This window comes from Dipodomys merriami, unplaced genomic scaffold, assembly GCF_024711535.1.
Source record: "Dipodomys merriami isolate MVZ:Mamm:240054 unplaced genomic scaffold, mDipMer1.0.p SCAF_7, whole genome shotgun sequence".
In the NCBI taxonomy this organism is placed as follows: Eukaryota; Metazoa; Chordata; class Mammalia; order Rodentia; family Heteromyidae; genus Dipodomys; species Dipodomys merriami.
Window position 1 is genome coordinate 31,412,680 of NW_027206290.1, and position 14,032 is coordinate 31,426,711.

At 40.1% G+C, this 14,032-nt stretch overlaps 1 protein-coding gene across 1 annotated transcript in view; it reads right to left on the bottom strand.

The window, feature by feature from the left end:
- Psma5 (proteasome 20S subunit alpha 5) overlaps positions 1-13,217 on the bottom strand; it is a 28,385-nt gene extending 15,168 nt beyond the window's left edge. The window contains exons 1-3 of the mRNA XM_070006203.1: positions 13,069-13,217; positions 9,467-9,533; positions 1,743-1,869 (exon numbers count right to left, since the gene is read on the bottom strand). Coding sequence (XP_069862304.1) covers positions 1,743-1,869; positions 9,467-9,533; positions 13,069-13,097 — 223 coding nt within the window. The 5' untranslated portion in view covers positions 13,098-13,217. The remainder of the gene's footprint in view (positions 1-1,742; positions 1,870-9,466; positions 9,534-13,068) is intronic.
- Between the last annotated feature and the right edge of the window lie 815 nt (positions 13,218-14,032).

Sequence of the window (14,032 nt, forward strand, 5' to 3'; positions counted from 1 at the left end):
GGGGGGATTTAATTTTTTGAGTTCTCAGTGTATTTTAGATATGAGACCCTTGTCCATTGTATGGCTAGTGAAGATCTTTTCCCAGTCTGTGGGCTTTCTATTCATCTTGCTAACTATGTCCTTTGCCATGCAAAATCTCTGCAGTTTCATGCAATCCCATTTGTCCAACCTTTCTTTGATTTATTCTGGGTCTTTGTTAAGAAAATTTTGGCCTGTGCTAAGGAGCTCTACAGTTTCTCCTATTCCTTCCAACAAATCCTCAAAGAAACAACTACCTGATTAATAAGTGGGCTAAAGACTTATTATTTCTCTTTCTACTGTATAGAAGATTACACCCAGACACTTGTCTGCCTGGTAGGCACTTTTTATATTTCAGAATTGAGCCTAGCATCAACTCAGCTCAAGCATTACCTTCATGGCATTCTTTTCTGAAAAGCCCACTATCACTGATCTCAAGCAAGACTAATTTTCCTCTTATATCCCTACTGAACACACTGTGTGCTCCATCAAATTAAGACATATATCCCAGAAAACAATATATGACTATATTCTAGTGTTTAACATAATGGCTAACACATTATTCAGTGAAGTGACATTGACCAACCTCTAAAAGACAGGTAAGTAAAGTAGATACAATGTTGAGATAAAGTAGAAACAATGCTCTTAATTGCAAAAGACAAATTCTATTTCTACATCTATGAAATAAATACTACCAAGCTTCTATAGTTACCATGGCATTTGGTTCTCTTGCCTTAAATTAATCACTTTACCAATGTTTCATTGATTATATTACTAGAAAGATTTCCATACTATAAATAAAACCATTTACCCTGTAACACTACTGTCAGAAGCCAAGGCAAAAGAATTACACCAAAAAGCAAAAAAAGAGGGGTAAGGTGGGACAAGAAGAAAAACAGCTGGGCATTGATGGCTCTTATCTGTAATCCTAACTACTCAAGTAGCTGAATATGAGGATCACAGTTCATAGTCATCCTGGGCAAGAAAGTCCATTATCTCCTATTAACCACCAAAAAACAAGAAGTGGCACTGTGGCTCAAAGTGGTAGAGTGCTAGCCTTGAGCAAAGAGCTCAGGGGCAGTGAGTACCCAAGTCCTGAGTTCAAGTCCCATGACTGACCAAAAAATAAAAAATAAATAAATAAATAAACAGAGGAAAAAAACTGATCTGGACAAAATCTATACTCTTATAACTCTCTGGGCCTTACCTACTCCAAAGATCTTGGAGAATTCCTATTTTTCAATAGACACTCAGTTTTCCCACATACATCCTCAATACCAATGGCCTCTTACCAGAGCTAACATACATCAGTGAAGACCTACAAATAATAGGGAAATAGCCAACAATTTAATCTTCGCATATTTCAACAACCATCATATTTGCCAAGACCTTGGCTACAGGATAGTTCAATGGTAGAGTGCTTGCCTAGCATGTATGAGGCCCTGATATAGTTCCAAGCACACTTACACATACACACAAAAATCACATAAAATAATAAAATATAACAAGACGTATTTGAAGATGAAAGGCAGTTCTGGGAATAGGTTAAACATAAATGAGTCTTGCAAATGCTTTGCACTCTTAAAGTTATAAATTGTGTCCAATCCCTAGAAATAATAGCTAATCAGAAGATAAGGCAGTTGTTCTGTGACCCTCTGTTGGAACATAATAGAAGAAAAATTTGTAGGCCAGATTCCACAACACAACTCTCGCCTACTAGTTACCTATATGAGCATCAATCTCTACAATTTTCTCAATGCTGCTAGGCTCCATGAGTGGGGAGGTAATTCTCTTCTCCACTGCTAGGCATACACCTTCTGATGTCTGGATCCCAATGGCTGTAGAACCAAGCTAAAAAGAAACATATGATTACCATGTAATGTATAGGTCAAAGAACAGTTGCACATTCTCAACAGAAATCTCTCTGTATATCTTCACAAGATAAGATGTTTCAGTCTAGCCAGGCGCTGGTGGCTCACACCTGTAATCCTAGCTACTCAGGAGGCTGAGATCTGAGGATCACGGTTCAAAGCCAGCCCGGGCAGGAAAGACCGTGAGACTCCTATCTCCAATAAACCACCAGAAAACCGGAAATGGCACTGTAGCTCAAGTGGTAGAGTGCTCGCCTTGAGCTGAAGAGCTGAGGGACAGCGCCCAGGCCCAGAGTTCAAGCCCCACGACCGACAAAAAAAAAAAGATGTTTCAGTCTTCCATATCTAGTATGTAGAGAGAACAAGAAGCACCCCATTAAGCAATACACCATTCCACTAATAAAAACACTGATTTATAGAATTTTGTGCTTTTAAAGTAAAAGCCTGTAGCTCAGTAGCAAAGCACTTGCATAGCAAGTGAAGACCTGGCTTTATTCTCCAATTGCATAAAAAGGGGTAGGGGCAAAGAAGAAGTCTAAATGAGTCTTGGAAGCATCTGAAAAATTATCTACTCTAATGCCAGTATTGGGGAGGAGGGAATTCTAAAACTGTAATCATAGTGTACAACAAAGTAATAAAACTCTTCTATCTTGCCGGGAGCTGGTGGCTCACGCCTGTAATCCTAGCTACTCAGGAGGCTGAGATCTGAGGATCGCAGTTCAAAGCCAGCCCGGGCAGGAGAGACCGTGAGACTCCTATCTCCAATAAACCACCAGAAAACCGGAAGTGGCGCTGTAGCTCAAGTGGTAGAGCGCTCGCCTTGAGCTGAAGAGCTGAGGGACAGCACCCAGGCCCAGAGTTCAAGCCCCACGACCGACAAAAAAAAAAACTCTTCTATCTCCTTCTATCCATGCCACCATTCTAGTCATATACCTCTACATCCCTTGGTTTCCATCTGCAAAATGAGGATAATGCTAATAATACTGACAAGGAAAATCAATATATATAAGTTAATATATAATACTTAAAATGGTGGTACCACATAATAATTTTAAAAACACTGTTGATTACCTAGTTGCTAGTCTCTTTATCCTTAATTGCTCTTTTCTCATATATATTTCCTGTTACAGCCTGACTGATCTAGTAAAATGATATTTTCACTAAATCTTTCTTCAAGAATATCTCCCTGTGCTGCCTATAATTTAAAATTCAAACAAGTTTTCAGACCCCTCACAACCTAATATCTTTCTCTTCCAACTCTAGTACTCAGTACCTAGCATCACTCAGGTATAGCTCAACCCATCTGCCCAGCACTCCTCCTTAAGCTCTTCTACTCTATTCCTTTTATCTCTCCAAATTCTCCCACCTTCACAAAGCCTTCCAAATTGTGCTCTCAATTCCTGTTATACTTAACTAGTTCTACAAAACAATGCCAACAGTAAGAATCAGCCCTCATCCAAAGAATTTGTGAATATCTATGCATAACATGCCTACAGACTGACCATGTATCATATACTTTTCAAAAGTATAAAGTTGTGATTTTATTTAGAAGATCTTATTTAAAAGCAAAGTTGGACTGGGAAGGTGGCTCAGGTAGAATGCTTGCCTTGCACGCATGAGGCCCTGTGTTCGATTCCTTAGCATCACATAAACAGAAAAAGCTGGAAGTGGTAGAGCGCTAGCCTTGCGCTGAAGAGCTCAGAACAGTGCCCAGGCCCAGAGTTCAAGCTCCATGACCAGCAAAAAAACCCCAAAAACAAAACATTAAAGCAAAGTGAGCCAGGCGCTGGTGGCTTATGCCTGAAATCCTAGCTACTCAGGAAGCTGACATCTGAGGATCATGGTTTAAAGCCAGCCGGGGCGGAAAGTCCATGAGACTCTTATCTCCAATAAAACACTAGAAAACCGGAAGGGGTGCTGTGGAGAGCACCCAAGCCCAGAGTTCAAGGCCCACAACTGACAAAAAAAAGAAAGAAAGAAAAAAAAAAAGCAAAGTGAGACATCTTACTTCATCTAAAGGTATAGGCTAAATAACATATACTAATTTCATTCCTTCCTTAAATCTGTTAATGTAAAATTAAAGGGCTTTAAAAAAAAAAAGCATAGGGCTGGGAAGGTGGCTCAGTGGGAGAGCGCTTGCCTGGCATGCATGAGGCCCTGGGTTCAATTCCTCAGCACCACATAAGCAAAAAGAAAAAAGCCAGAAGTGGCACTGTGGCTCAAGTGGTAGAGCGCTAGCCTTGAGCTGAAGAGCTGAGGGACAGTGCCCAGGCTCAGAGTTCAGACCCCACGACTGGACTCAAAAAAAAAAAAAAAAAAAAAAAAAAAAAAAAAAAAGGCATAGAGGCTGGTGGCTTACTTCTGTAATCCAAACTGCTCAGGAGGCTGAGATCTGAAAATCACAATTTGAAGCCATTCTGGGCAGACAAGTTCATGAAGACTCTTATCTCCAATTAATCAATATACAAAAAAAAAGAGAAAAGAAAAAAAAAAAGCCAGAAGCAGAGCTGTGGTTCACGTGTCAGCCTTGAGCAAAAAAAGGTCAGGGACAACACCCAGGCCCTGAGTTCAAGCTCTAGAACTGGCACCAAAAGAAAAAAAAGGCATAAATAGTTGGGCACCTATGGTTCATATGTAATCCTGGCTACTCGGAAGGCTAAAAAACCTAGGCTTATTCTCTAGAGAAGGAAGAGCCTTTGGATTGTGGGGCCCCACCAACTATAGTCAGAGGGAGAGGTACTAAACAGAAAAACCAACTAATTTATTAAAAATATAAAGAATCTAATGTTAAAATCCTAGCTTTCTTTCCTCACTCAGCTCTGAGCCAGAAGCCGGAAATAATCTCTTGGCATGAAATAAGAAGCAGTTGTCTTCTCTACAGAAGTTGCTATAAAAGTTTTATTTTTTAAAAAAATCAGATTCTACACTAACAAATAAATTTTATGCAATGACTCAAACCCACAAGCAGATACAAATATATAAATACAATAGGAAAAATATTTCATGAAAATAAAAATAACTCAGTGGCCAATACTCTAGGCAAGGAATTGTTATCTAATGTTCTATCCTACTTCAAAAAGAAAATGCTCAAGCCAATGTAATGGTACATGCCTGTAATTCTAGCATTTGGGAAGTGGAAGAAGTATCATGAATTTGAGCTCAGCTTGTCTACCCAGCATGACTCTAACTCAATAAAAAAGAAAAAGAAAACTATTTCTTTGACCAGTATGTTGATACCAATACCTACTACATGGGTTGAGACTTATAATTTGAAGAACTCTAAAAAATTTGGCCACCTCAAGAGGAGACAATGTTTTTAAATTAAGCCACGCACCAGTGGCTCATGCCTGTAATCCTAGCTACTCAGGAGGCTGAGATCTAAGGATCATGGTTCAAAGCCAGCCCAGGCAGGAAAAGTCTTTATCTCCAATTAACCACCAGAAAATTAGAGTGGCACTGTGGCTCAAGTGATAGAGCGTTTGCCTGGAGCTGAAGAGCTGAGGGACAACGCCCAGGCCCAGAGTTCAAGCCCCAGATGGACAAAAAAAAAAAGGCAATTATTTACTTCATTGTTATTATAGAGGTGATATACAGAGGGATTACAATTACATGAATCAGGTAATGAGTACATTTCCTTTCATAGAGTGTCTTCTGTTCCCTCATTTTCTCTCAGTCCCTCTCTCCCATCTCCACTCACTTTCATCAGTGTCCAGTGAGCTCACCATACATAGGTAAAGAAGACAGAATCATCAAAAAGACTAAAAAGGAAAGAAGGAAAAGAGAAAAAAAAGAGACAGACAGACAGACAGACAGACAGGAAGGAAGGAAGGAAGGAAAGAAGGAAGGAAGGAAGGAAAGAAGGAAGGAAGGAAGGAAGGAAGGAAGGAAGGAAGGAAGGAAGGAAGGAAGGAAGAAAGAAAGGAAGGAAGATGTCTCTTGTTTCCACAGGAGTTTGTTTCAGTATGTATATTATTTTATATAAATATGAAGAGCCACTTAAGCATTGTGCCTTTGTGTTTCTCTCCTAAGAATATCTTCTTTTTGTCTCATTGTGTGTATCTAGAATCTTATACAATTTATCATATCCCAGTGTATTTTAGATCTAATTTCCACTCAGAGATAACATGTGCCTTATCTCTCTGAGCTTGGCTTACCTCACTTAACATGATTTGTTCTAGTTCCATCCATTTCCCTCAAAATGACATTATTTTATTCTTTCTAATGGCTGTGTAAAATTAAGAGGAAACAACTTTTTTTTTAATTAGTGGAAAAAATTCCTAAAGAAAAATATTTCAGGCCAGGTATCAGTGACTTATGCCTGTAATCCTACTCAGGAGGCTGAGATCTGAGGATCATGGTTCAAAGCCAGCCCAGGCAGGAAAGTCCATAGACTCTTATCTCCAAGTAAGCACCCAAAGAGCCGAGAAAGTAGAGCTATGGCTCAAGTGGCAGAGCACTAGCCCTGAGCACACAGCTCAAAGATAGTGCCCAGGCCTTGAGTTCAAGCTCCAGAACAAGCAAAATTAAAAAAAAAAAAATCCTTTGGCCATGTGTAGGGCACAGGGCAGCAAAGATGGCGCTGAGAGGGAGTTGAGTGGGCAGAGCCCAATTTGCTTTGCGTTCAGTGTGTAACCAGCCCGTGGAAGCTTAGGTGCATGATAGGGTGTGACCTTGACAGTGATTGGTTCCTCTTCCTCCCCAGCCAGGCCACCGGCTCTTTTTTTGCTTTAAAAAGGGCCTGCTCTGTTAATAAACAAGTTTCTTCCAGCTTGACTTGACTCCCTACTGCGTCTGATTGTCTCCTGGTAATGCTATGTGCATGTGTAATCCCAGATACTCATTCCTCTGGTGTAACTGGTATTATTTGCCACACAAAGTGATACAAGCCTATAATACCAGTTACACCAGAGGAATGGGTAAAAGGCTCACAGAATTAGGTTCATTTCTATCTGAAAAATAAAGCAAAAAAGTGTTGGAGGTGTGATTATAGTGTTAAAGTATTTATCAAACACTAAATATTATTCTCACACTATTCCAATACCCCCAACTTAAATCTCCTTTTAGGCTTCCAATCCAAAAAAGGTAAGTAATTCTGAGAAAGGCTATCTTATAAAGTATATCAAAAGTCAAGGTAATCTTCCTTTCACACTTATAGTTCCCTCCAAATAAATCAACATTGTAATTCTGTCTAAATTTCTCCTCCTACCTGCTTTGGTAGGAACTGGGGAGATGAAGGGAAATGAGAGAACATTCAAAATGAATTTATTTATTTGTTTTTTAAGACAGCATCTAGCTATATAGCCCAGGCTGGCTTAGAACTCAACAATCCTCCTAACTCAGCCTCTAGATTATTAAGATTATAGAGGTGTACCACCACATGTAGCTATGCAATATTTCTTAAATATAACTCACTAACAGTAACCAATGTCTGGATTCTTGATGACATAATTTTGATATAGATTTTTCTTTCTTCCACTTTTTTTTCTGTTGCCTCTATCTTACTAATATTATTCACACAGTATCTCCAAGTAATCACTTCTATGGTCAGCCATTTTTAGTCATCCTCTATCTCTACAATATTTACTAAATAGTTTTCTCATTGGCTACTCTTAGGTTGCCAAGGCAAAAGCAGGTTGTTTAAACTCCAGACACTTGAATTTTCACTCCATTCACTTGAATGGTTAGGACTCATCCATCAAGGGCCATTATGTTCTCTATCCTAGCCTAATGTAAGATCAAATACCATCTCAATATTTTAGGTAATCTAGAACTACTGACTTGGCTGATGCTCAAATAAATATTACATCTTATGATTACCTAATTGATTTATAGGTGGCCCATTATCTGCTGTCCTATTATTACAATAATTTGTGATAATTGCAATTTGCAATTTTATTGTACAACTTCAACTAATCACAATCTCTTTTCCACTTTTCCAGATTCTTACACAACTATTCTCCCCAATGCACTCTATTTAGAAAAGAGGTAACTCTGAAACACACAGTTCATAGGTCTGAAGGGCATGGTTTAAGTGATAGTATGTTTACTTACACCCCAGTACTAATTTGGCCAAAGCCCAAATCGAAACATATAAACAATATCAAAGACTATAGCAGTTCTCTTCAATAATGTGAGGAACTGAATAAAAACATTTAAACAGTCCATGTGATCCAATGGGAAACTAGGACCCAACTGAAGGAAACTTCAGGAAGCTAAACTTTGTTGTTCTGGTACTGAGACTTGAACTTAGGCTAAGCCTCTTTTTCTCACTGAGCTCTTTTGCTCATAGCTGGAACTCTACCAGTTGAGCCATGCCTCTAGTTCTGGCTTTTTGCTGGTTAATTAGAGATACATCTCTACCTGAGCAGGCTCCAAACTTCAATACTCAGATCTGAGCTTCCTGAGTAACTAGGACTATAAGCATCAACCACACACCCCTGGCTGGAAGCTAGGCTTGATCCAATACAGAGGTAAGTTTCCTTCAAGAACTTTTTCAACTCTCATGAGAAAATATTCTGCCACTAAAATTATATAAATATCGACTTTTTAAAATTAATTCTGTCTGGAGCTATAGGTGTTTTAAGTATGTAATAAGGTCTGGACTGGACCAATGATTTTCAATCTTTGTTAAATATTAGAATAACTGGGGCCTAATGCCTGGGCCTTACTCCAAAAAAAACCTAGGGTAGGACCTAGTTATCTATTTTTCTCTGTCTCTTTTTTCTTCCTTTTCTATTTTTCCTCTCCCTCTCTCTTAAGCATTCCCCAGCTATTATTTTTCAACACTGTATTTAAAGATTTTAGTTATATGTTTTCTCTAACTGCCATTTTATCAAGTTACTTTTTTTTTTTTTTTTTTTGCTGGGCCTATGTGCTGGGCCTGTGTGCTGTCACCAAGCTTCTTTTGCTCAAGGCTAGTGCTCTACCACTTGAGCCACAGCGCCACTTCCAACTTTTCCTGAGTAGTTTACTGGAGATAATAGGGTCATAGACTTTCCTGCCCAGGCTGGCTTTGAACCACTATCCTCATAACTCAGCCTCCTGTGTAGCAAGATTACAAGCATGAACATTCAGTACCTGAGCAAGTTACATCTTAAAAATCCAACTGAAAAAGCTATTTGGATTACCTATAGTTCAACAAATATAGTTCTCACATGATAACAAACTTTAGGATATAGTTTGCTTTCTAAGTTTTAGATTGCTATTTGATTTTACATTAATGTTACAGTACACATCTCTATTCAGTCTCTAATGTTTAGTACAAACTCACATCTTTCCCAGCAAAGTTACAAAGGTGATCAAGACAACAAAACTGTAATATAGGGGCTGAACTGGACTTCTACACTCATCTTTATAACCAAGAGGATTATAAACATAAATATGTTCCTGCACTCCCATTAAGAAAAAGCTACTTACATGGTAATGAAGCTTTTATTTGCTCAAAGTTTTAAACAGATGTCTGGAAAAGGATTAAAAGTATTCTAAAAACAGTTAAAACTATTTTCTTTTCTAAAGGAATGGCTAAAACACATTTATTCCAAATGTTATGCTAGCCAAGTGTGAGGTTGCTACTATACCTTTATAGCCTCAATGGCATATTCCACTTGAAATAATCTTCCTTCAGGAGAAAAAGTATTCACGCCCCTATAATTTAAAAAAGGAAAACACACATATATATTAAAAGTTGTCCAAAAATAAGTCATATAGCCATTGCACTCACATTCCTTAACAACTAGCTTAGATGACTATAGGATATGCATGCTGTCATACCCTCTACTTTGCCCACAATAACCGTTTTGGGGATACATTAACAGTTTCTCAAGTTAATGGTCTCTTATAAGAGAATCCTCCTGTCCCACTCCTATGAAGTCTTCCCAAATGACCTAATGAGAGCAAGTGACTTTTCTATCTCAATCTTGAATCAGTCTGGAACAGTCTTGAACCCACCAACCAATTCCTTTAATAAATTCATGTCCACAAACTATTAGGCAATTCTTAAGAAAATGTGCAGTTTCTTATCTTCTATTATGTACATTTGATGTTAATATCTTACTTTTTAGTAAAATGTCACAGGTTGTGTTGGAAACCCCTATAGAGAACGGACACCAATCATAGTGGTAGCTATAAAAGCTTTTGGCATAAAAGTAAAAATTAAAAATACATGAATAAGGTGGGCACCAGTGGCTCATACTTATAATCCTAGCTACTGAGGAAGCTGAGAACTGAGGACTGAGGTTGGAAGCCACACCCAGGGCAGAAAAATCTGTCAGACCCTTATCTCCAATTAACTGCCAAAAAGCTGAAAGTGAAACTGTGGCTCAAGTGACACAGTGGCAGCCTTGAACAAAAAAGCTAAGGGACAGCAACTAGGCCCCTAGTCCAAGCCACAGCACTAGTATGCACATGTGCACACACACACACGTACACACATACATACTTACATGAACAAACGAATGAATGTAAGTGAAACCTTGGTTTTACGGACTTTATGAAAGGGAGCATGCAGTTGCATGCAGTAGTATCTTTTTTTAACAATAAAACTTTTTTCAAAAGATAGTTTTCAAAATATAAAATAACAACAGAAGTTGGTACTTGTTGAGCATTTACTATGTCTGACATTGTTATAGGTCTTTCAATAGTTTAACTCAATCTTTGAAATGAGCCTATGAAATACTATTCTAACAAAGATATACAGAAAGGGAAAGTAAGGCACAAGGAGGTTAAGTTGCCCAAAGTCACTCAACATAAAAGAGTCAGCACTAGAATTAGAATTTAGAAAATCTGACTATAGAACCTAGTTCTCAACTACACTGCCTCGGAAGATTATTATGGCTAAATTGGAGTGGAGAGTCAATCCCAGAATCCCAACCCTCCACTGGCTCCTAAATGAATTTAAAAATCACTGTAAGAAAAATCTGAGATCTGAAAACATGAGACTGAGCTCTAATTTTGCCACTTATTAGCTTTGACTGCTTCCAAGGAAAAATAGTAACTGGCCTGCCTTTGTCACAGATGAGTATGGATTTATAGTGTGAAAGAATTCTGTAAATGGCAATTTGCTGCATGATTATATTTTTCATCCTAAGTTAAAAACTTCATTCCAGTGAGGCAATCCTACATCCTGAATATAGGCTCTGGTCTTGGCCTACTTCTCAAACTTACTTGTCTCCTTGGGCTATTTCATATATGCAAAGCACCAAGATTCTAAATACCTATCTTATCAGTTTGATGTTTTTCCTAGGTAATCTAGGAAACATTTTCACTTCAATATGCCATTAGCACCTAACACTCAACATTTTCCAATCAGAAATATTATTTAATTCCCCTCCAAATCAGGTTTTTCTTGTACCATTCCTACTTCAGTTTTATTTTAAAAACAACTCCAATCTCCCTATTCACTTAAGCTAGGAAGTCCTGAATGATTTTACACATTACTTCCCATCTTCTCCCATACACTACCATATTATGCCAAGCCATACCAATTCACATCAATTCCTCCTCCACAGTGACATATCACTCTTCTTTCCATTCCCAATGCCCTTATTCCCTTTCACCTAACTATTGTAATAGTCTCCTAACTTGTGTTGACTTGCTCTTTCTTCTAATCCAGTCAATGAGTCTTCATAAACAACAATTATAAGGTAACTTAAAAGGAAAATTGATGGCACAAAGTTGCCTACAGAATAAAACAAAAATTTTAACCATTCACTATCTAGTATTGTCTTGCTTTTCCCAAATCTCCTGCTGTTTCCTTTCCCTTAACTTGTATCATAAATATGTTGTTTTCCCACTGTTCATCCTCTATTCTGACTACAAACGATTGACTCCATATTTATTAAAATGGTCCCTTCATAAGACCTAGGCCCTTTGTGAAGTTTTCCTTGATCCCCTCTCTCTCTCTTGTCCTGGGGATTGAATGGAAGGTTTCATACTTGCTAGGCAAGCATCTAAATATTATTCTCGTTAATGCCGTAGAAGCTAAATATGGCAAACAAAACCATTTTACTAGATAGTAAGTTTCAAAATACCTTCTGTGGGTCAGTAAAGGTATAAAAAGTGGTAGTTCCAGGTGACAAAATTTTAACAAGAATCACATATCCTTGCCAAGAAAAGCAGTTACTTTACCTAATGCAAAGAAAACGTCTGCTTTTCCTACCTCTTAAACAAAGACCGTTGTGCAAAAACTTAACTGCTCAAAACTGAAACTGTAAGTACAAAATGTCTATAGCATGAAGAAGTACGATTTGGTAGTAGTTTGCATTTCCAACACTTGGAAGTTTTCTGTTTTTGTAATATAACACAACTTTGTCAGGTGCCAGTGGCTCACGCCTGTAATCCTAGCTACTCAAGAGGCTGAGATGTGAGGATCGCGGTTCAAAGCCAGCCCAGGCAGAAAAGGCCCATTGAGACTCTTACCTCGAACTAACCATTCAAAAACCAGAAGTGGTGCTGTGTGGCTCAAGTTGTAGCCTTGGGCAAAGGAGCTCAGGGACAGCGCCGAGGCCGAGTTCAAGCTCCACGATCAACAATTATAACACAACTTTGATTTTCGGAAACATGAATGCTAAAGTTAGCTTGCTTTAAACTTTTATAAATGCCAGAAAACAAACGTTGTCAAGTGAAAGGAGCATCATGAGAAATCGCCTAAGAACCATTCTAAGTTCTGATTCCCACAAAAGTAAATTATTGGCAATATATTCGAGCAGAGTTGAGACTGCCTTCCCGCTTTCGGGGGCGGGGGGGGGGGAGGTATGTCCCTGCATGCCGTTTCTACAAACATACTTAACAGTGTCTACTGCCTTTTTATTTCAGCCGCACATCTCAGTAAAGACAGATGGTCACACGGCTCGAGAAGAGGAGTGACGACCCCCGACTGCTCCGGGGTAAAGACTGGAGTTCCCCACCCCACCCCACCCCCAGCCTTCCTCAAGCACAGACCCGAGCTTCTCGCTTCCGCAGTCAGGACCCACGGTGACTCAGCCGTAGGACAAACATGGGCCATTCGTTCGAGTCCAGTTTGGGGACTCACACCGGGCACCGCGGAAGGGTCAAGAGATCCCCAGGTCCGGCTAAACTAGGGTTCCCCGGGCGCCCCATGACACGGCAGAACCCAGGCCGCGGCCGGGCCCTGGGCCCGCCCAGCCAAATTCCGAACCAGCTTCCCCCCCGCCTCACAGACCTGTCGTACTCAGACCGGGTGAGGAACATGGCTAGGACCGGAGAAGAAGGCAGTGGCTACGCGGGAATTTTGAGGGCCAACAGGACTCCACCAGCACCCGGCTCCACCACACCGCCACTGCACCTGGGCCCTACTCCCAAGTGCGCGTGCGCCTGTGACCTCTTCAGCCCGCCCTTCCATACCTTCCTCTGATTGGCTAGAGTCAGTTCTCGCCAAGGTGATTGGGCCAATGAGTTTCTTCACTGGGCCACGCTTAGCACGACGGGGCGGGACCAAAGCGTTCTTCCGCCTTACTTTGCGGGTGGTTGCTAGGAGCTCTGGGAACTCGAGGCGTGTGGGGAGAGTAAGCCTTTTCGAGGTGTGAGCCCGCCTCTAGATAGACAACAGTGAGAGTGTATTTATCGCGGAGCTGACTGGATGGTGATTTGATAGGTCCCTCGTGAGCTCCCGTAGTTCTCAGGCGGGGGACGCCGGTCTCGTTTCCTCCAGGCGCTCCGCCGACCTTGGTCTTCTCAGAATTGCCAGCTGTGGCTCTGGCGTGCTCTTCTTGGACGTGGACACCGGCACCTTAGCGGAGATGCGTGCGCAGTAGTGCGTCTGAGCCAGTGTTCTGGGCGCCTTAGCCACCTGGTTGTTTGTTGGAAAAAGATGTGGTAGGTTTTTGTCTGGCTAAGGGTGTTTTACTAGGCCTTCGTCGGATTCCCACATCCCACCTCGGACAGGTTTCAGACCTGATTTGTAGAGCTCAAGATCCCAGATTCTGTTCCCTGTTTGCTTTGCTTTTTCTATTATACATGATAAATTTAAGTGCCTGCTTTTTCTGGATGTTTTAAGGCTGGAAGAGCAACTTAGCAGCCTCAGAAATACTGTAAAGGAAGTACCCAAGAAAGATTAACAGAGAGCTATCAGAAAGGGACAAAGTTTCAGACAAGATGAATATATTCTGGAGAGCTACTGTACCGAA